Genomic DNA, 22,952 nt, shown 5'->3' on the forward strand with positions numbered 1-22,952 from the left:
TGTAATACAAATTGTGCCGGTTGTTAGAAATAGATCTATAGAAATAACTAATTCCATCCTTCAGCTATTTTCAACTTTTTTTGTGATGCTTCCTATAGAAGAACCTATTATGTATATATGTAAAACTCAAGCTAAAGATTCATGAATAGCCTTGCTATGTATAGTTTAACTACTCGGAACTACTCTGATGTGTGCCTCTCCTGAGGCATTTGTTCTAAGACACCTCCCACCCACCACACTTTTCCCCTTACCCCATCCCAGTTGATGTTTGAACCGCACATAGTATTGAACTCCAGTTTTACAAATTCTTTGTTTTTATTTTAGACAGGGTTTCACTATGTAGCTCAGGGCGGCCTGGTGTTTGCTGTGTATTCCACATTGAACTTGAACTCTTGCTTGTCCTGCCTCAATCTCTAGTGCTAGGATTGCCAGCATGCACCATTCTTTGCTAAACATTTTTTTTCTCTATTCATGAATGCATATGGTATGCATATGCTTCTCCTAAGCTTGACTACATTGCATTGATTTAGGATCATCGCTAGGTAAGATAAAGAAGCCTTGTACAAAATGCTGTGGATTCGATGATAGCTGAGATGACTTAAATTGCCGACGGGTAGGTAGAATATATGACTTCAGTATGTTGGATGAGGGTAAGATTCATATTCTGGTAGAACAGATGAGAATTGTTAATTTCTAGAACCTTGCATTTCATATTTTCAGACTGTCATTGACTGGCAGTAATTTTTTTTTAAAGATTTATTTATTGTTTATACAACATTCTGCCTGCACACCAGATCTTACTATAGATGGTTCTGAGCCACCATGTGGTTGACTGGGAATTGAACTCAGGACCTGCGGAAGAACAGGGAGTGTTCCTAACCTCTGAGCCATCTCCCAAGCCCCAACTGGCAGTAATTTTAAAAAACATTTTACTTATTTATTTTGTATATGTGCATGTAGACGTCAGAAGTCCACTTGTCAGCCCTTCCTCCATCATGTGGGGTCCAGAGGTCAAACTCAAGTCGTCAAACTCAGGTCGTCAGCTTTGGTGACAGATGCCTTTGTCTTCTGAGATCTCACAGGCCTTACTGGTAGTAATTAAAACTGGAAAGTTAAGCTGGTGTGGTGGCACACTCCTTTAATCCTAGCAGTTGAGAGGCAGAGGCAGGCATACCTCTTGAGTTTGAGTTCAAGGTTAACCTGGCCTACAGAGTGAGTTTCAGGATAGCTAGGGCTACAAAACAATCAAACAAACAAAAACTGAAAGATTAAGTCACTGACTGATTAGGGTGTACTGTAGTCCATTCTGTTTTTATTAAAAATGAGAGTTTATTGAGGGACCATTCACCTGTTTACAGAATCCTTCTTCCTGTAGAGAAATTGGGATTTCCTAGGGGAAGGACTTGGTTTTGAGGTGTTCAGTGGAGGAGAGCCAAATTGTCATGCTGTGGCTAAGGACATGGACTTTGGCTCTGCAGTGGCTGTCATTTGAACAGGTTAGGCGAGTTGGCAGTCTTGGGTCTCAGGCTTTTTTCTGTGCAGTGGGAATGGTGCCACTGCCTTGTGATTATGAAGATAAAGTGGCCATGTATAGCTGAAAGTAAACCTCTGGGAATAACGCTGAGCTATATTCAGCATTTTTGTCTGTTTTAAGATTTAATGGTGCCTTCCTGACTTTGGCCCCATGTTCTTTGAACAGAGCACAGATTCTGCTATGAGAGGAGGTGTGGGGCCACGTTAAGTTCAGAGCAGGTGAATGGGAGCTGCTGCGGTGGTTTGCTCTCCTTTGGGATCAGTTATGTGACTCCCAGCATGCTGGTTCATTACAGCATGGGATCTGTCTAGGCAGGAGACCTGGTCTTCCTGTTGCTCTCCAAGAGTAGGAGGTTAAAGGTAGAGGAGAGGTAGGGAGAAAGGCTAGAGGACACACTCTCCTTTCAGACTTGAGGTTTTTCTGTCGTCTGTTCTTCTCTTCTTCCCTCTCCCTTAAATAATTGATGGTGTTTTTATCTGGTCTCACTCTGAAGTGTTGGCTTGCCTGGAACGCACTGTCTAGCTGATTCCAACCTCAGAACAACCCTCCTGCCTCAGCCTACCAAGTGCTGGGTGTGAGCCCAGCATGCCTGGCTTTTGACAAGTTATTAGCAAATTTGAGAGGCAAGACTGATGGATCAGCAGTTTGGGGCACTTGCTGTTCTTTTTGAGCATCGGGAATTGGGTCTGAGCACACACGCCACAGCTTACAACTGTCTTTAACTTTAGTTCTGGGTAATCTGGCGTCTTCGTCTGTATGTAGCACAAACTTGGTTCATGTACATATGTGCAGGCAAAGCCACACATACACATAAAATAAAAATAAATCTTTAGAAAGGAATTAAAGTGTTTTTGAGCATAAAATGTAAACATTTTATATAAAATTAAATTCTGTCTACTCCTATCAACAAAAGTCCATTTATTAACATTCTTTTCATACATTTAAAAAGATGCTGGTAATATTTTATATTCAAGCACAACTTAAAGTATTATTTAGCTTGCAGTGTGGGTGTACGTTTGTGTGCATGTGAAGGCCAGAGGTTAGCATTAGGGGTCTTCCTGGGTCATTCTCTATATATGGCTAAAGGCAGAGTCTCTGGCGTGAATGCAGAGCTCACTGCCTTGGCTGTTCTGGCTGGCTTGTCTGGTGACCGGTCTCCCCCTTCACACTCTGGGATTACAGGTGGTGTCAGCATACACAACTCTGGAGCTTGCTACAGTAAGCCCTTTACCTGCGGAGCCACCTCCCCAGACCCTCAAATACTCTTAAAATAAAAAAACAAGCAAAACAGAAAACCAACAACAAAAGACCCAGACTGAACTATTCAGACAGTTGTAGATCAGAAAGGGAGAAAGGGGGAAAAAAGAGCGCATCATCTGTAAAACTGAAGGGGGACTCTGCTCATTATCCTCCTAGACATTCTAGACAGGGGACAGCTTCGATTTAAAGACCCTTCACACTTTCTGCTGTTTTGCCCTTGTTTGGTGTACTAATGACTCTGCTGCTGCTGTGATGAAACACCAAGAGGAAAGCGACTTAGAGTATTTGGGCTTAACCGTCCTAGAGTGATGAGAGTCTGTCATCGCGGAGGCCTGGCAGCATTCAACAGGCACGGTGCTGGAGCAGAGCTGAGAGCTCACACTCTGAACCGAGCTGGAAGGGGAAGCTGTGAACTAGAAATGGTGCAAGTCGTTAAGCCCTTAAAGCCCTTAAAGCCCTTCTCCAGCAACCATTTCCTCCAACAAGGCCATACCTCCTAAACCTCACCAAACAGAGCCACAAGTGTTCAGTGTCGGAGAGTATGGCCTATGAGGGACATATTTCAGACTACCACATTTGGCATGCCCCCTTGATGCCTTTATAGGTTGGATAGGTTTGTTAATTTGTTTTGAGACAGGGTCTCAAGTGTGCTGCCTTGGCTACGTGGAGCTGCCCTTGAATTCAGTGATCTGCCTGTCTTAGCCTCTCAAACACAGGGGTTAAAGTTGTGTGCTGCCATGCCGAATCTTATAGGCTCTATGTGAGTGACATTAACATCCTATTAGATTGAGAGGGCTGGGCATATTGTGTGTGTGTGTGTGTGTGTGTGTGTGTGTGTGTGTGTGTGTGTGTGTGTTATTTGTTGGATGTGAAAGCTGCATTGTTCTCGTCAGTACTTTTCTGCACCTTAGGTTCCTCAGCCCGTGACTTGTCTGTCATCTAGTTCCAGAGGAAACCCCTGATGTGTTGCCACAAGTAAAGGCCCCTCTTCTCAGGACCTGAGCAGACGTGCTTTCTAGAAGTGGTGCCTTACGGAAGATTTTGTCTTATCTTCTCTCACAGATTTTGAAGCAAGCTTTATAAGGCTGTTGGACAAAATAACTAATGGTTCTCGAATTGAAATCAACCAGACAGGTAAACTGCTTCTCTCTGTTCCTAAAAACACCTACATGTACTGCTTAGACATTTTTCTGCTTCTCCTGTTGCTGGTATGAATACTATATTGTGTTAAAAAATAAACTTCATTAAGCATTTTGTGTTTATGTAAGCCACCATCATAAATGTTTGGAGAAGAGCTTTTGGAATTAACCCAAGAAAGTGCTAAGTGGAGACTGTAATAATACAGAGTTCATTATACTGGATCATTAATATAATAGTTTCAAGTGGAAAAAAACCCAATGTGTTTATGGTATGATTATGTACATCTGTATACACACACGTATACCTTAAGTACATGCATACACACACACCTCCCAGTTTTTAAGAGGCATACAGAACTAAGGCTATAGGTTAATGGTCCAGTGCATGCCTAGCTTGGTCAAGGCCCTAGGTTTAACCCTCAACACTGGAAGAAAAGAAATAAGGAAAATACACTTGATTTTGAGAAGTAGACAAGTGACCGTTTTAGACCAAAATGAGCTTTCCTTCTTTCACATACGTAACGTGTAAACTTTCTGAAGTCTGTTTACTTGTACTGTTTAATTATGTTGAGTTCTTACAGCAGACCCCCAGATGTACTGTATTGTTGTAGGTACTGAAATCTATTTTAAAATTTTATTTGAATTTTCTACAAATAAGAACAAGAAATGGACAATCCTTTCAGCCCCTTCTTCTAGACTCTTTCTAGAGGTAGCATGTCACAGCTCAATGGACTGTGCTTTTGCTGTTCTCTTGCGGGTCTCTTTCCTGCTGTCCTGTGCTGGGCTTTCTGTGTATTTCTGTGTGTTAACAGCTTAGTACTTTAGTGTGTAGATGGGTAGACATTTATTTAAACTATAAAACGCGTTGGTACACATTTGAGTTCCTTCATGCTTTTTCTTTTCTCTCTCTTTCTCCTTTTTTTTTTTTTTTTTGGTTATTAGAACCACTATCTATACAGAATAGGAAGTAGGGCAGACATCCTTTGGTTGACACATGAACTGTACATACATGGCACACAGGATTCTTTAGCCTCTCCTGCATGCTAACTGTCTTCTGAAAGAAGGCAAATTTGGATTTGCAGGGGCAGAGTGTCACGTAGATGTACTGGTCTGTATTCAGCCACGCCTCGTGGGAACAGGCCCGGAATGTGGTGTTCACACGTCCTTTCTAGTTGTGTTTAAGGAAGGAAGGGATTGTTTTCATGTAGGGTTTTAGGTGGCAGAGAGGGTGTGGCAGCTCAGCAGTTCCTGGACCAGTAGGCTTGGAAGAAAAGAAGATGCTCTTCTTCATCCTTTATTCATCCTGAGCACATGGCCTTTGGGATGGGGCTGCTTCCCCTCAGAGAGGTTCTTCTGAAGCTAATCTCTCTGGAAACTTCACAGACACACCCGAGGGGTCTTCACCAGTCTCATAGGGAATGGTAACTATGATGGGTTGACAGTGACCACCTCATACCCCCTCTGTCTGCCATCCCTTGTCCTCCCCAGGGTGACGATCAGGTCAGCTTCTTGCCTGAATAATCTGTAGACGTAAATAGAATGACAGACTACTTCTCAGCTTCTTGACCGAAAGTTTGTTGCTGTGACTGAATACTGTTTAGAATAATGATCCAGGTTGTCCTTCTGAGAAATGTTAGTAATGATCCTGGCTGTAGTATTAATATAGTAAAACCTGTTTATCTTATGGAATTCCTAAGAGACATTTTTCATTTATATGTCTGAACATATTTTCTTCCTCTAATGTTTCTATTTTTGGCAATTCTATTCCAGAGACATCGTAAAAGCCTGAGCAGTAGAGACACTGCTCCCAAGCCACCTCGGATATTTCATTTGGTTTTCTCTACCATATGTAAATGCATTGATTTTTTTTTTTTTTTTTGATTGTGTGACTATGGGAAAAACTGAAACAGGTTAATGATAAGTATCTGCTGACATAGAATAAGTTGAAATATTTCACTAACTAATATCAAATTAAAATAGCTACCACTGGTAGGATAGGATATCACAGAGACCTGGTTTGTGTGGTGCTGTGATCGGTAAGTGGGGTGTGTGAGAGGCCCCATTTGAGGGAGGCTTCAGGGTGTGGACTGCTGGGGTGAGACCGTGGTCCACAGGCCCCTCGTCAGCAGCCTGAGTGGGCTGGAAGCTTGAGGTCTGTTTGGAGCCGGCTGTGCTCAGCTGAGACGGTGGCGGCGTGGCTAGCTCAGCAAGGAGTTGGTATATTACTCTGCTAAGTTGTACCCACAGTTTCTTACTATTCCGGAGGCTTTTGACATGAAGCATGGACTCCAGGAATGGCATTTTGAGCTTCTTGGAAGCCTTGGCCAGATTTCCGCTTGGAACCGACTACATTTTGTTTTGATACTTAATTTTGTTCCTGCTGCATCCTTTTTTTCCTCCCTCTTTGTTTAAGGAACAACCTTATATTACCAACCTGGCCTTCTGTATGGTGGATCTGTGGAACATGACTGCAGTGTCCTCCGTAGCATTGGCTATTACCTGGAGGCTCTGCTTTGCCTGGCCCCATTTATGAAACACCCATTAAAAATTATTCTGCGAGGAGTGACCAATGACCAAGTGGACCCTTCGGTGAGTACTGGGGTCAAACCATGATATGATTTTTCTTTTGTTTGTTGCCATAGCCAGTTTCTTAGGGAAAAGTTCATTAGAAGCACGTTTTGTTTTCATACGTGTTTCCTTTGCTGAGTCTTAGAGGTTAGCTAATTCACTCCAAGACACAGGTGAATCAAGATCAACAGTCATCAAGTTGGAGAGGACGGCTAACATTCATCAAAGTGCCTTTCTCTATTGTAGCTGTGAACCTTCAAAAGACATGCTTGCTGTCTCATGCTTGACATGAAGTATGGCTCTGTGGCTGCAGTGTGGGCGGAGTTTCTTTAAGGTTGTGTGAGCACTATACTAGAAGGCAGCAGATCAAAGTATTAGGCAGGAAATGAAATATGGCTATTGCCACAGCATAATCTTGTCCTATCCAGGCCTTGGCCATTAATTCAAGGACTTTTCACCTAAGAGATTTCAGACAGAGTGGGCCTGAGGGCAGTGATGGAATGTGTAAGCATTGGTAGTTTGTAGGAAACATCAAGGTTTTCACCAAGCATGTTAATTTCCTGTACATAGGAGAAAAATAATTTAATACCCAACAAGAATTTTCATGTTGTTCACCATAGTTGTCACTGCCTATCCTGTGGGGAGGGAAGGAGTCCACACTTGAGGATACTTTATTGTCTAGAAGAGGCTTTTTTGTATAGCTGGTGGCCATGACATCCTCACTGAAGAAGTCGCTTATCTTCTCTGTAGATACGCGCCACAGCAGCTTCTGACTAAGGGCAAGAAGGTGCTGCAAGCTTCCTGACTGGGAAGGAGACGTTAATGGCGACTGCCCATGCTTGCCAGTGGTCCCACACGGTTAATGTGTTCTCGGGGAGTGAGGGCGTGTTCCTCCGTTCTCAGAATCTTAGCCACATGGACTTCTCAGAGGATGCTCACAATTGGCAGTTCTCAGCTGTAGGTGAAAGAATGCTCTGAAAACTGTTTAAAGTACTACATTAGAGCTTCTGGCTGCCTCTCCCCCACATTGTCTAGAGATTCTAGGAAGTGGTTCCTTTAGTTAAAATAGAGGAGGCATCTGCACTTCTAGGTTATAGGTAGTGATGCATCTGGACTAATGGTAAGCACAGGTTTGGGGATTTAGCACTGTGCCCCTGTTTCATTCTCATTTTATAGTTGCTGATGGTCATAAACACTGTCTTAAACAAGTTTTTAGAAACATTATCTATTAGTAACAAAGATAGTTGATCAATTCCCAGAAATAGTGCTTTAACCATTTATGCAAAGTACTTAAAGCAAATTTGTTTTCATAGTTAGAGAATGCCATGCCTACCAGTACTTTTCTCTTCTGGACATGTCGCCACTTATGACTAAAGTGATCTTGTTCTAACCTGACTAGCCTACGTTAAAAGAAAGGTAAAGAGTAACTTTTTCAGTCTATGGGCTCTTCACTTCAGGCATCTTCTTTTCTCTGTTCCCTATGGTTCTGCTCTCTACAAAAAGAATGGATTTCATAAGTTTCATGAATTAATTCTTCCTTCAAAGAGCTTTCCTTTTCCTAGGATGGGTAGCTGGCAACTGGAAGGCATGAGCTGGCACTATGAGATGTGCAGTTGTGGAGTCTGTATCCTAGTCTGATGAGCATTGCTATAACAAAGTACCCGAGACTGCGTAGGTGATGAAGTAAAACTTTCTCTTCTGAAAGCTCAAGAGATGGTGCATGTTGAAAGATGGTGGAGGCAATGTCCTGGCGGGACAGAGAAATTGAGACAGACCAAATCTTATATCAGAAGCTTGTTTCAACACTAACTAAGCCACATTCCTGACACTGTCCATAATCTATTGATGAAGGCTATATTGGCATTACTAAATCAACCCTAAAAGGACCTATTTCCTATCGATGTTACAGTGACAAATTTCAACATGAGAAGACTATCAAGAGAGAGAGAAATTAGGGAAAGCTACTGGAAGTTAAGGCCACTCTCTGGATTTTAGGGAAATCCTGCAGTAGGCTACCCTTTAGGTTTGTGTAAGGGTACTTTATAGTTCCCACAAGGACAAAACCACCCAACAATACATTTTTCTGAACTTCTCCCATTGTTAAGTGTTTAACTTGCTAAGTGTTGTGAAGTTGTTATCCATGTTTTTGGATATGTTTAGCTTTAATATTTAATTAAATTAGCTAGCCTTTAATCGTTTTGCCAGATCCTGTCACATCCAGTCGATTGTGAAAGTGTTCCTAGGCCTTGTGCATCATTTCTATTTCCGACCTACCTGTCTTCTGCTCTTAGAGCCTTCTTGGAGGGTGTTTGTATTCATTAGCCTGTTAGACTTGTGGCACCATGGAGACAGCAAGGCTTGAAGCCTGTTCTTAGGAAGGAGATTCTAATTGCTGTGATTTTCTTCACAGGAGCTCATCAGAGGCTGAGCTTGGGACCAGGACTGGGCTTCTGGTCTCTTCTGCTCATGTAACTGCTACCCTTGCTTCCTGTCATAGGGCTGCCTCCCCAGAGCCTTTTGGGAGCTATGGGTACGGACGAGATGACAGTAATTGGCAAAATCCTGCCATGATCTGTCAGTACTGCTGTAATTACCATCTGAGGGTGTCAGTGCTTCATGTATTGAAGTCATCATTCCCCCTAAGGTCCTCCCCACCCCCATAGGATCAGTACCTATATCAGGATTCTTAGGTAAACATTGAGGGGTTCATTTTGCTTGCTCTGACGCCAGCTCTTAAGTGTTAAAAAGGGAATACTTGTTATGTATATTGGAAAAGCTTCAAAAATAATGTTATAATAATTATTAATAAATTAATAGAGTAATGTCATAGGTGTGATACCTATGAGAATGAGCAGGGGTCCTGGTTTGTGTATGTCTAGCAGTCTCTTGAGTTTTGTTTGCTGCTTGGATTCTAGCTACATGTTCAAAGTTTAATTAAAAATTCTTTTTTGAAATAACTTACAGGTTGATGTTCTTAAGGCAACAGCACTCCCTCTGTTAAAACAGTTTGGGATTGATGGAGAATCATTTGAGCTAAAGGTAGGAATGTGTGAACTGCTGGCTGTGTATATCTAAGACATTTTTTGTTTAACTCATTGGAAAAAATGTGATAGATGATTATTTGAAATTTCATGTCCAGGGCTTATTAGCTGATACTTCAAATCTTGACCTGAAAGAGACCCTTTCATAATGGCAATAGTAGCCAACAGTCTTGTCCTCCTTTGGGGAAGGTGCTGTTATAAATGTACTGAGACCTTCACGTCTCATCACAACTGTTGGTTAGCCGAGGATAGACCCACATGAATTTTGGCCGATTGTCTCTCTTGTCTGAATCATCCTGGTATAATTTATGTCCAGAGGCTCCTGAGACTCCACAGTGTCTTAAGCCCAGTGAGAATGATTTAACCTTCCTGAATTGGGGTATAAGAAGAACCCATGTTTTCTGTGTCTGCTTTCTCCTGTCTGCCCCTTACCACTTTGTGCAGATCTTGCGACGGGGAATGCCTCCTGGAGGAGGAGGCGAAGTGCTTTTCTCGTGCCCCGTGAGGAAGGTCCTAAAACCCGTGCAGCTCACAGACCCAGGGAAAATCAAGCGGATCAGAGGAATGGCGTATCCTTTGCACTAGAATCCTTATTCTTCTCTTGCCTCATGAAGATAACAGCTCCACTTCTTTGCACCATTTCCATTACAGCAGTCTCATCAAAGTTTTAGTGGTAAAACTGTACTAGTTGAGATATGTTTTATTACTTGCCTCACAGTGACAGGGTTGATTAATTTTTCTTCACGTAATGCTCCACTGTTGGGGGAAGGAAATGACTCTGTAAACCATAGCTCTGGCATAACGTGTGAAGCGGGGTGGGGTGGGAGTGGTGGCTGGGGGAGCTGGCGCGAGGCTGGAGATGTAGCACTGTCATGAAGTGCTGCTGTGTCCTTTGGGGAAGAGCACTTTATGCATCTCAGCGCTAAGCTGCAGACATTTCAAATTAACTCACATCTTATTTTGCAGACAGGGAAACTGAGGTATAAAGGTTCTATTTGCTAATAATGTCACATAGATAATTGGTATAAATGGGATAAACCTTGTCAGTAATCTGGTGCCCAGGCTTTTAACCCTTACTTCCCCGACCCCCGCGTAGAAAAGCAGAGACATTTGTATGAGTCTTAAAGATGGAAGCTTATGAAGTAGGGCAAGAAAAGGGGGATAAGGGGGATGCTTTCGTGAGAAAAGTGGGCCTTTGCAGAGGAAGTGGCACACCAAAGTTCTGGGGAGTGCCTGACAATGCGGGTGGGGAGGACTCAGATGGTCAGTGACAGCTGGTGAACACAGTGGGTTATGAACTGAGCAGGAGCCAGTGAAGAACTGCTGAACAGTTGACTTTTATTTTAAAAGGAGGTGATGTTCATCTGGAGAGCAAATTTGCATATTAGGAGGACAAATTCGGTGGTCATGAATTTTGGAAAGTATGGCTGTGGAAGAAAATCATGTAATGGCAGCCTCTTAGGGACAGTGGTTCCAGAATTATTCTGCTCTGTATTGAGGCAGGGAGGATGGCAGGGAGAGGATAAGTGAGAGCTGCAGGGGAGAGTGTATGGCACACAGGGAGAGGATTGGGAGTCATTGGGGGTACAGGCTTGTTGTTGGGGCTATTTGCTGACAGTAGGGACAAAAGCCTGGGGTAGGTAGGGTGGAATAGTGAGAGTTTAGTGTTACACACGCTGGACCAGATGGCTTGACTGAAATAGGGTTAGGAAGGACGTTGGGATTGAGGATCTGTACCTCGGAGGTAAGAGAAAGGCTAGAAATGAAGGCTTTGAAGTCAGCAGCAGGGAACAGTGCAAAGTCAGGAGACTGGAACCCTGAGAGGCCACCAGACCTGGAAAGGAAAGATTAAGTGAAGAGGAATACAAAGAAGACAGGACCTCCTGGAAGAGCACAGTACCTGCTAAGGCACTGAGGAGTCAGTCTTGGCAGGGAAAAGCTGAAGGCTTGCACAGAGCTTTTGTAGAAGTGATGGAGATGGAACACGTGACCAATTCTGGATTGTGGGGTGAAGGATAGGGAAGTAGTTGTGTTAGAGCTGTTCCTTTCAGAATCTCCACAGGAATGAGAAGGTTCTTTGAACCTTCCCTCTGTGGAGTCCGAGGCACAAGACACTTGTGAGGTGATATTTCCCTTCCTCTTGAGTGCAACAGGGACAGAACACAGTTCGCTGGCACAGATCTGCCAATGGAAGTACTCACAGCACCCCTGCTCACATTCCTGTCTGAAGGCCACTCCTGCTAGCCCTCAGTCAGCAGAACCCTCATTTAATGAGCCCCTCAAAGGAATATGGCCTGTGTCCCTACCTTTGTGAGTTTCAGAACCGGAGAATAAAAGCTGACTCTGGAAAAGCTGTAGTTGACTCTGTGGTTCTTACTTGTAGGGCTGGTTCTGGCTGGCCTGAGCTCATCCTTGTTTTTGAGTTGGGAGAACTGTGGTTTTAAATGACAGACACCTCCACTCCCACCCCCAGTGCCGCTTTTCCTGCTTGCAGATCATTGACCAAGCAGACAGGTCCTGGGAGGGAGCTGGTGGTGGTCTGACCAGCAGCTCCAGCTAGAGAGCAGTCCCCATTTATAGCGGGAGAGGAGGAGTGTGCTCGCAGTGTCATGGTGCTGATCCAGAGCTCATGGTTTAGGAAGGAAGAGTTGAGTGCAGAAGCTGGGGGCCAGACAGGAGAGGTGGGTGAGTGTGGGACGATCCGCCTTTGTTTCCCTGTCAGTAGAGAGAGGCTAGTGTGAGTCTTTTGGTCTGTTTGTCTTTCACATACCATGACTCCCCATTGTGTGTGTGTGTGTGTGTGTGTGTGTGTGTGTGTGTGTGTGTGTGTGTGTACATGCAGTGCACACCCAAACTCAGCCTCCTCTTGCCCTCTGTTTGCCCTGTCTCAGGAGGGTAAAAATAAGCTGGGGTTTTTGTTTGTTTTTTCTTTTCGAGACAGGATTTCTCTGTGTAGCCTTGGCTGTCCTAGACTCACTTTATAGACCAGGCTGGCCTCTAACTCACAGAGATCCCCCTGCTTCTGCCTCCTAGAATGCTGAGATTACAGGCCTGTGCCACTGTGCATGCCAGAAGTTGTTTGTTTTTGTTTTTTGTAGTGAGGGCTCTTTAGTTTGAGCAGGTGTCTCAGTTCTGCATCCCAAGGGCTTACTCCGTAGTAAGCTCAAGAGCCAGAACTTAAGGCCTCGTCTCAGGATTGCTGTGAGCATAAAATAAGGTGATAAGTGTGTGAAAGAACTTTGGGAACCATGAGTGCAGTGGGATTGTGGCATCTTCTGAGCTGAGGGAGAGTGGGTAGGCGCAGGCTTCAGAAAGATGGCAACCATTCAGTCCAAAGGCTATGAGATCTGGGGCTGTTTATCTAAACTGTGCTCAAAGTACATTCTGAACAGAAGAGGTGATGAAACTGGGGTCTTTGCATATTGAAAAATCCCTTTTTGCTCTTTCGCCATTTCGGATTTGTCCTTTGAGTCAAACCAAATATTTATCGAGTGTTTCTGAGTACAAAAGTGCTTTGCAGAGTCCTGAGGGATCCAGTTGTGTCCTGGCCTTAGAGAGCAAGGACAAGATGTGTCTGAAGGGAGATGCGGTAAGTGCAAGTCAGGTGCTGGCTGGAAGGCTTCAGGCAGGAGGTGTCTGTGGACTAAAGAGTAATGGAAGGCAGTTGAGGTTGAAGACTGACCTGGTGGAGGTAGGCAGCAGTGGAGGTAGGTGAGCTCGCTGAGCAGGCTGGGGGTCTTGGCAGGAGGATGGAGGAGTGCTCTTGAGCAGTGTTCAGGTCAGGGAGAGAAGCTGGCCGACAGGTCAGGCTCCATGCATAGCATTTTGCTTTTGAGTTCTAATTAAAGTCAAGTTGCTGTTAGTAATTATTGAATAGCTTTGTGGGAATGGGCAGGTCACACTATGTTGGAGTCCACTGGATTGATATCACGGTAGTGGGAAAACATGGTGTTTTTCCCATTGCTAAGTCCTGCATGTATCTCTCCAGCTCTTGAGGATATACTGTTTGGGAGAGGGGAAAAAGACTCTCAACTCACTTGATCAGTACAGCTTTAAGGGGCCAAGGGCTACTTGCTCTGGAGCTTTGCCAGCCACACAGCACTCTCCTGCAGGCTCGGATGCAGCAGATCCCTAGCAGGAGGGAAAGCCCCGCTTGATTTCTTGACTTACTCCAGCAACCCTGAGTATTCTCGGAGGTTTGTGGGTGAGCTAGGTACCGCCTGCCACCTTGTATACATGATGTCATACCAGGGGACCATAGCCCTGGGAAGACGCCTTTGTTACAAAATTTGAGTTTGGGGTTATGGGTTCCACATCCTCAGGCACCGATACCTTTTGTTAATTTTTTCCTCCTTTTCTGGGGATCCTTGTTGTAAAGTGCTGGGTATGGTGTCCACCAGAGAGTAGCAAATAGAAGCCCCGTTGTCATTACAAATCCACTAACTGATTCTTAAATTTGTTTGGAAAACCTGTGGTCTTTAAAACAGCAGTCACCCTGACCTTTGAAAAATCATTTTCTGCTTCCTGTTCCTCTATTGTCATCCTAGGAGATGGGCTAAGATTGGCCCAGGGTTACCCAGTGGGGTATCTGGCCTAGGCACAGGGAGCCCGGTTGTGGCTGTGAAGAAGCAGCCATCTTTGTATAGAGTGGACAGTTAACACAAAAACAGTATTTAGGAAGTCAGGGTTGAGCTGTGGGACCTGACTATACCTTCCATTCTAGGAATCTAAATTCCTTTTCATCATGAGTGCTTTGAAAAAATTAAGTTCTAGAACTATTAAGTTAAATAATAACAGTTGGGAGACAGTGGGATTGTAAGTCCCAGCCTGGCACAATTATGCTAGCTTTCTAACTTGCTTTTCTCCGCTCTGGTACCCAAGCATCATGACCTCCTTAACCAGGGCTGCAGGTACTCTGTGCGTGTATCACCTCAGATGGCAAACCGGATTGTGGACTCTGCTAGGAGCATCCTCAACAAGTTCATACCCGACATCTATATTTACACAGACCACATGAAAGGCGTCAATTCTGGGAAGTGAGTGCATCTTAGAACCTTAGCAGCTGAGCTCACTGAGACACCACACCACTCCTCTCTCATCTCATTGGTTTGAATCAAATTCTCCAGGTTTTGTTTGCCCCAAGTAAAGACATTGGATTCTGCCATTGTCTACTGTGTTAAGAAATCACCTTTTCTCTAAGGGACCGCACAGCTGTTGCACAGGGTCTCTCTTGATTTGAGCAGAGAGTCAAAGTGAGGAAAGGGTGTGGTTGAATGTAAGTGAGAAGGTCGGCCTTCACACTGCCCAGGGGAAAGTGATGGAGGTCAGGGCTGGAAAGTATGTGTGTAGAATTGGCCCTTCCCTCAGCGAATGGGAAAGCCATTGACGCCTCCATGCCTTTTATTAATCAAACCCAGAGCATTCTTCATTTACACACTGAGAGTAATAATGTATCCCAGGGTAATTGTAAACGTTAAATTTAAAAAGTGTCTGTGTAGCCTATTGGTGTATCTAGCATTCAGTAGGTGCTACAGAAATGGTAATTCCTAAAGTTGGCCTTTTCTTTGCACCTTCTGTGTTGGCTGTTGGTATGGAATTAGTGGGTCAGCTCTTTTCTGGAGGTTTGCTGAGGGCTGGGGAAGGGTAGGTAGCAGCAGAAGCTGTCCAAATGTTCCAGGGTAGTCTGTTCTCTGATCTCTTGCTTTACCAAAATGGGCAGGAAAGAAACAGTGCAGGCCTGGAGGCAATGCTGCCTACCCCCAGCTGTAGTATAGCTTCTTACAGTGCTGTGCACTCAGCTGCCCTGGTATAGGGTCAGAGAAGCAGCCTTCCATACAGATCAAGATATTGACATGATGAGCTCCATTTAAAAATTACGAATAAAACCAATATGTGACTTACATTTCTGTTTGGTTTTTTAATCTCAAGCTACAAGCAATAAATCATTGTGGACTTCTGTGTGGATTATGCCCCCCTCTGACCCAGTGATGGATCCATACGAGTAAGGGTTGTTGAAATGTAGTATTTGTGACGTGAAGCCCTGGGAGCAGGCAATTTAAAAGAGAAAAAAATAAGGTAGTGCTTTATAGGTTAGAAAGCTGTGGAGACGACGCTTCGCAAACTCCCAGTGCAGATCCTCAGTGGTGGCATGTGCACCATGCTGGACATGAAGTGACTCAAAGGGGTCTTGCGTTTTGCACCAGACAGCAGGTGTTGCTAATGGTGAGTGATGATAGATTGTTAAGCATGAGTCAGGTGCTCTGGAGCCTTTGCTTTGGCAGGTATCATAATTGTTTTAAAGATGTTAAAAACTGAGCAATAGAATTCTTCCACGTGAGGAATCCATATAGTGCATGAAAACATCAGAAGCCAGATTTGGTAGTGCATGTCTAATCCCAGCCTTCCTTGGCGGCTAAGATGAGGATTGTGAGTGTGAGGCCAGCTGGGGCTACCATCGAAACACTGTCTCTAAAAGTAAATGAATATAACTATCCCTGAAGTTTTTCTGGAACTACTTTGGCATCTGAACAGTGTTGAGCAGTGTTAGAGGAGGCAGGTGTGTGTTGCAATTGTGAATGGACCATGCCACTGGGAGGCTTTTCCAGTAATGTATTTACTTTGCCCGGGCAAAGTACATTTGAGCATCAAGTCTGGCAAATTTGTGGAGAGGTGCTTTTTTTCTTGTTTATGTACCGTTGTTTTGTTTTGTTTTGTTTTGTTTTCTAAGTTGGTGGTTTGTGTTTTGTGAGGACCGAATCTCAGGTGTTTGCTCAGCATACTGCCTGGCTGTGGAAGCCTCCCACAGGTGCTTGCGGATGCATGAGTCAGCAGTGATCCTGGACCAGACTGTTAGGTTCTAGCTGTTGGATGGTAGAAACGTGGCAAAGGCCACAGTGCTGGCCCATTGACTGTAGCTAAGTGGATTCTGAGTTCAGTGCTGTCTCTACACAAAAGTGCAAACATGTACTTCCTCTGGCCCTTTCTGGTTTCATCCTTTTCATTATGGGAAACAGCTGGTATTTCTCAGAGTTGCAGTCATGATCCACAGGGTTGTAGTAATGGGAACTGGACAACTTGGATTGACTCTGGAATCTCTGAGGCCTGTACTCCACTTAACCTTTATCACTTTCTGGCCGAGTGCACGTGGTTCAGGCTGCTTTCTCCCAGCATATTCTCACCAGTGAAAGGAGGCAGTGCCAGCTTCTGTACAAGCCTGGAGTGGCACTGTTATTTGCATGCTCGGTACCTAGAAGCCTGTTGATGTCATATTGTGATTGTTACAAACACAGTGAGAGTCTTTGCAGAGAGCAGGGAGGGAGGAGCTAAGGGAATGGAGGCCTAATAGAAAATCCAAACTCCCTCTTGTCTTGCTTCTGCTTTGTGTGCCTTGGTAGTCTGTATTTCTATGATGAACAACACGTCTGCCTCTTTGTTTTGTTATGTGTTTTTTCCCCCCCAAGGTTTATTTATTTATTTTATATATGTGAGTGCTCTATCTGTATGTGTACCTGCTTGCCAGAAGAGGGCATCAGATGACATTATAGATGGTTGTGAGCCACCATGTTTCTGGGGATTGAATTCAGGACTTCGGGACGAGCAGTCAGTGCTCTTAACCTCTGAGCCATCTCTCCAGCCCACACCTGCCTCTTTGTATGCTGCTGTGTGTGCCTTTACTTATTCAGTGTCTGCCCTTGCATCATTAGGTCTCCAGGATTTGGGCTGTCGCTGGTTGCAGAGACTACAAATGGTACCTTCCTGAGTGCTGAACTGGCCTCCAATCCTCAGGGCCAAGGGGCAGCAGTGCTTCCTGAGGACCTCGGCAGGAATTGTGCAAAGCTGCTACTTGAAGAAATCTATAGGGTACGTCCCCTGCCTCTGTAGACGCAGGGAGAGGAACAATCAGGAAAAAGGCAATTTTTCCTTTCTAAGCACTTAAGCTAAAGAGCTAACTTACATTTGTGTATCAAGCAGTTTAGAATTAGCTAGCCTAATGGGTTCATTGAACTAGTCCATGAGCAGAGACCTGGCTCTGTTGAGACAACAGACAGGCTTTAATGGGGACAGAGGAGAGAAATGGTACATTTAGAAAAGGGAGTGAAGGTTTAAAGTAAAACACAGAAGCAGGTAAGGTTAAGATGGTTGGTGGCTGGCACACTGACCTGACCAAAAGGAGGTCTCAGTCTTGCTCTCTCTCTTGCTCTGGCTCTTCCTCTTGCTCTCTCCCTTGTTCTTCTCCCCTCCCCGTCTGTTTTTAGTTTATGTGTATAAGGGTCTGCCTGCGTGTACGTATGTGTACCGCATGCTGCCTGCTGCCTGCACGTGGCTGTGAGCCACTGTGTGTGCTGGGGTGAATCTGGGTCCTCTGCAGGAGCAGCAAGCATTCTTTACTACCGGGCCCTCCGCTTAGTGCTGGGACCACTCTCTGAGCTGCCCCAGTTGTTGGTATATGGAGATCGGGACCTACCTTCACACTCATCCAGGCACAAGTCTGGATTTTCATGTGGCTAGATTTTTGCAGCATATTCTAGAGTATTGAGGACCATTTAGGGAAGGCCAGGCTGTCACAGCTTGGGGGAGACTCCGGGAAGCGTGAGAACTAAGCATTGTTGAAGATAGACTTCAGCCAGTTACTATTTTGCGTCTTCAGTTCTGTGGGTAGAATGTAGCTCAGGTTATGGCCTTCTTCATGGCCACAAACTGTTGGTCACACGCGCAGCAGGCACACAAGTGAGCACACACACTTCACTTTCCCACCGCTGAGGAGATTGTGAGGGAAGATACGATGCTTGCCAGAGGAGAATATGTTACTAAGAGAAGACATTAGGGATATGATCCCCAGAATGCCCGCACAGTTGAAGCCTGCTCCCCTGGTCTAAGCCCGGCTGTCCTTGAAACCAGCTTAGTGTCATATGACAAAAATATCAGCATTCTTACTGTGGGACCAGGGAGACTGAACTGTTTGAGAATGAAGTAAACCCCGGTCCCAAGTGGCTGTGCTTACCTAATTAAAGACAGGTACACCTCCTGATGCACCTGAAAACTGTGGTATAGCCATGGTGCTTGCTGCTGGGAGCAGTGGAGACAGGAGTGAGGTCCTCCTCAAGACACATCCTGTCAGGAATCTTATGTAGTCTGGTTCTGGTGCAGGTTTTTTGGTGCCAAGTCAGTTCATTTTTTGATGACAGATTTTTATGTTGGTTTTGAAAGATAGGTGGTTATTAGATGTTTGTGGGTAAATGATGAAGCCATTGATTTGCCAGGCACTTAATTCATGAAGTTTTATTGTTTTCCATGTCCTGTGTTGTGTTGGGTAAAGGGTATTGTGGTAGCTGTCTGTATTTAAGATCCTTGTTGCTTGTGTAGGTCTCCTCCTGGCTGTAGGGGCTGCTGTGTCCTCACTCCCAACTATGGGGACACTTCTGTCCCTTTCTAGTAGATCGTGGGAGAATGGAAACTTAGTGTTCTGGAGGAGGTCAGTGGGAGCCCCTGGGCACAGCTGGAGTGTGGGTTTCATGTTCTCATAAACAGCAGTCTTGAAGCCTCAGGGTAAAAGCGTAGCCAGTTACAGGAAGAAAACATGCAGCCTGGATTAGGTATTGGATTCTTACCTTTAATTGAGACCTTTTAAAAACTATTATTGTTCCTCATCCAAATTTGCTATGTTTTAGTTTTTGAGAAAACTTCCTGTGTCTCCAGTCTTTAATTAGTAAAAGGATGAAAATACTTGGTGCTGTTTTGATTAATTCTCTATAGATCTGTGATGTGACATGTGATAAAAACCCTTCTGAAGGTGCTTTTTTTCCTTTCTTTCTTTTTTTTTTTTTAATAAAAATTGTGAGTCTCTGACCCATTTCCTTCTGCTCATGGGTTACCATGCCCTATTGGTTTCACCCTGCTGTTCTGCCCTACTGTTCCATCACTGCCCTGCTGTCTTTCTACTTCACCTCACCTCACCTCACCTCACCTCACCTCACCTCACCTCACCTCACCTCACCTCACATTCTTATCTTCAGAGGAGAAATTCTTTTCTTATTCTCTCCAACCTCCCTCAGTCTACTTCTCCCTCTAAACCTAGACTTGATCTCTTTATGCCCGTGTGTAGAGCCCTACACTGGCCTTTTAACCTCCAGAATAGTCAGTATTTGTGACCAGTTAGAGAAGCCCCACCCCAGTCACCACCATCCCCCATCCCTTACCCTGAGATGATTACTCATGTCTCCACAGAGCCTGGCCTCAGTCTCTTTCCCATTGGCTGTGAGCCCATTCCACCATTTGCTCTTCTCTTTCCAAGGCCTGCCTATCCCTCCAGGCCATTTCAAGTGTCTGCTCCCCAAAGCCTGCCTCTGTTGTTGGGCAAGTAACACCCTCTGTGCCATGACATTTTGTAGCCCCACTCCGTCCATAATGTCCTGTACATGGACCCTGACATACTTATTGCATTAAGATCTCACTCCGGTGCCTAATACAAGTCAGCTGAGAATGGTGCAATAGCAGCTTGGTGTAGCAAGCAGAGCATAGAGAACAGTTAATTTTAGGCAGTCTTAGAAAATGAGCAAGAGCTGTGAAACAGTTGTTTTGTTGGTAAGATTTCCTGTTTTGTTTGGAAAAGCAGCTTTTGTCTTAAAGTTTGCTGAATAAAATGAAAAAAGTTTCTTGTTCTTTATTAACTTCTGGAGAGGAATATATTTTTATAAAGGCCTACCAACCTGAGAGCGGCAGCCCGTGAAGGTTTACTCCCCAACCTGCATGCATTCAAAGAGAACAGGCGTGCACCCTCTAAGCAGCTCTGGCTGCCCACTGTGTACTCAGTTTAGCCTTGGCAGCAGCGAGCCACAGACTGAATTTTTTTTAGATTTGTAAAATGGGTAGCTATTTCATGACATCCTGCTTGTATTCTGTAAAGTTGTGTGTAAGTTGACATTGTCACAGTTACCCTAGGAAGAATAATGAGGAATAAAGACTTTTTAAAACACACATATTTAAACAGCAACTCAGCTGACATGGTTAGAAATAAAGAAAGAAGAAGCAACCAAAACAGTTGCACTTCAGGAGGAAAAATTTGACGAAAATTCTGTTTTGCCTATGCTTGGAAGAAAAAAAGGAAGGAAAACTTGGGGAGAGATAAGTAATAGCAGGCCATCTGACTGTTGGCAGTTGGCAGTGTCAGGTCTCATGGGAAGAGGTAAAGAGTGGTTAAGAGCATCTCGAGTTATTTCAGAGCAAGATGGGATGAGTGCAGTGAGCCCTCTAAAGGACACTCCCTTTCGTGTGTGATGCTCTTTGACATGCAAATAAGCATAGGTCCTCTGTTTAACCTTGGAGCAACTGTACCTCTCCTAGAACTAAGATGATGCCTCTGTTGCCCATTTATGAAGAGGACGTTCATTTTTTCCCACTAGGTTTTTGCCTGGGAATGTGCATGTCTTGTGCACTGTCATCTTGTGAGCTGTTACTTGGGTTAGCTGTTAGCTTAACCTCATGTTGGTTGGTAGAACAGTCTCAGGAGGCCCGCGTTCCATTTGTTAGTGTTTGAACTTTAGTCCACTGTTCTGGAGTTGATATTCTGAGTGTTTCTGCCTCTCTCTCTCCCTGCTTGTTGCTTCCCCTTTTCTGGTTTGTACTATGATTAATCATTAAAGTGTTTGTGTTTACAGGGTGGATGTGTGGACTCGACCAACCAAAGTCTAGTTCTGCTGCTCATGACCCTTGGACAGCAGGACGTTTCCAAAGTCCTGCTGGGACCACTCTCCCCCTACACGTAAGCTGTTTCTGTTTGACCTCATTACTCTGCTCAGTTTTGTTTTCTGGTTGTCCAGAATGACAAGGATGTGCTGTGGGTAGCTGTTTGTATTGATTTTTAACCAGCCTGCATTTGCAACCGTTAGGCTGGTGTTTATTTATTCACACGTGGGTTTGGGCCTTTCCTTCTTTCCTTTACAGCTGTTGTCCTCATGTTATATGAGCTATATCATATACACTGGACAGTTCTGTGTTTGTACTTTATGTTTTATTTCTATTATGGAAATAAACTTTTATATAGCTTGAAGTTTTTTCACTCCCATCTTTCCACTAGCGTTCTTACTGTGGAAAGTGGGTTGTTCTTCCAAGGGTATTTACTGTGTATTGGTTGGCTGGAAGAGATAAAGAGAGGCAAAATTCATAGGAATGTTACCAGACCTGTTGGGAGTTACAGAGGTGAGTTTGGGCAGTTGCATATAAGCAGAAACTACCTGCCAGGGTATAAAAACATACACACTCCAAGAACAGTAAGTAGTTACAGAGTGCAAAGCACAAAAGCATTTCTGGTCAGGGAAACCCTGTGTGTCTGTGCGCGTCCACACATGTAATGTACATGTACTTACATGCTTACAGGCTTAAGATAGCTGTATAGTCAGCTAGCGGTGGTAAATTGGGTGCGGGCTGGTAGATCGGAGACTGAACTGTCCTTTTTCGGTTATCATGGTACCGATGCTGTGTATCTGAAAGGTACAGTACTGTGATAACTGAAGAATGGTGGTGCCATCACATTGAGAGGGGGCCTTTGGGAACCAGAGGCTTGAAAGAGATCCTTTTACTTTTGGAGTTGGCAGTGGGAGTTGTTTGGAACAGAACATGAAAGTGAATACACTCTGTTATCAGCAGGTCACACTGATAAGCAGGGCATGAAGAGCCACAGATGATCTCTTGATAATGGGTATAACGTGTGTGACAGGACAGGAAGCCTAGTGTTGAGTAATCCAAATAGCCTGCTAACTTCAGAAGTCCACATTGCTCAAACAGAAGAAAGAGCACAGAACACTCAGAGAGGAGGTGGGCGGCGAGCACAGCACCCAAGGTGCAGGATTCCATCAGAGCTGCTGGCAGCAACTGGTGGCTGTGAGAGCATCCTGGGACTGTTGGCTTCAGAGTGGGTCAGTGCTGCATCCAGCTTCTGCTCCAGGGCAGCAGAGACCCCGTGGCTCTCTGGAGACAGTGAGAACCACTGTCTTCAAATGTGTGTGGTCCAGTGCTTGGGTCTTGGCAGAACATCGTGTTAACATGGAATATTTGTGGGGTTTTTTTGGTTTTTTTTCTTTGATTTTTTTTTAAGTTGTTTTTGGAGAGTTTTTCAGTTCTGCTCTGGGGCCTTATATAAACTTTTAATGTCTGCAGCGTTTCTGGAGATGGCTGGACGTGACTGTTCCTTCCTCAGCATGTCCCTCATCACATAATCTATTTAGGTTTCCTTTCTTCTCCCAGAAACCTAAAACTACTGCAGCTCCTGAGAAAACAGTGATCTGCTCCGAGAGGAGCTTTAGAAGAGTAGACCAGATGGGAGTGTTGGGTGCTTTAAGATGTGGGTATGAGGCCTGCTCCTTCCTCTGGGGCTTTGTGCAGAGGGCTCTTCATGGGGTCGAGAAGCGCACCCCA

At 44.6% G+C, this 22,952-nt stretch overlaps 1 protein-coding gene across 4 annotated transcripts in view; it reads left to right on the forward strand.

Moving 5' to 3' along the window:
- Rcl1 (RNA terminal phosphate cyclase like 1) overlaps nt 1–22,952 on the forward strand; it is a 40,939-nt gene that overhangs the window by 10,227 nt on the left and 7,760 nt on the right. The window contains exons 2-8 of one of the 4 annotated variants that reach the window (XM_021634241.2): nt 3,857–3,928; nt 6,347–6,522; nt 9,466–9,540; nt 9,987–10,111; nt 14,453–14,578; nt 17,246–17,402; nt 21,197–21,300. In XM_021634241.2, the coding sequence (XP_021489916.1) occupies nt 3,857–3,928; nt 6,347–6,522; nt 9,466–9,540; nt 9,987–10,111; nt 14,453–14,578; nt 17,246–17,402; nt 21,197–21,300 (835 nt within the window). Of the gene's footprint in view, nt 1–3,856; nt 3,929–6,346; nt 6,523–7,251; nt 7,459–9,465; nt 9,541–9,986; nt 10,112–12,927; nt 13,234–14,423; nt 14,579–17,245; nt 17,403–21,196; nt 21,301–22,952 lie in introns of those variants that run through there. The other 3 variants (XM_021634242.2, XM_060388164.1, XM_021634243.2) reach the window with 3 other exon arrangements.

Source organism: Meriones unguiculatus, chromosome 1 (assembly GCF_030254825.1).
Source record: "Meriones unguiculatus strain TT.TT164.6M chromosome 1, Bangor_MerUng_6.1, whole genome shotgun sequence".
In the NCBI taxonomy this organism is placed as follows: domain Eukaryota; kingdom Metazoa; phylum Chordata; class Mammalia; order Rodentia; family Muridae; genus Meriones; species Meriones unguiculatus.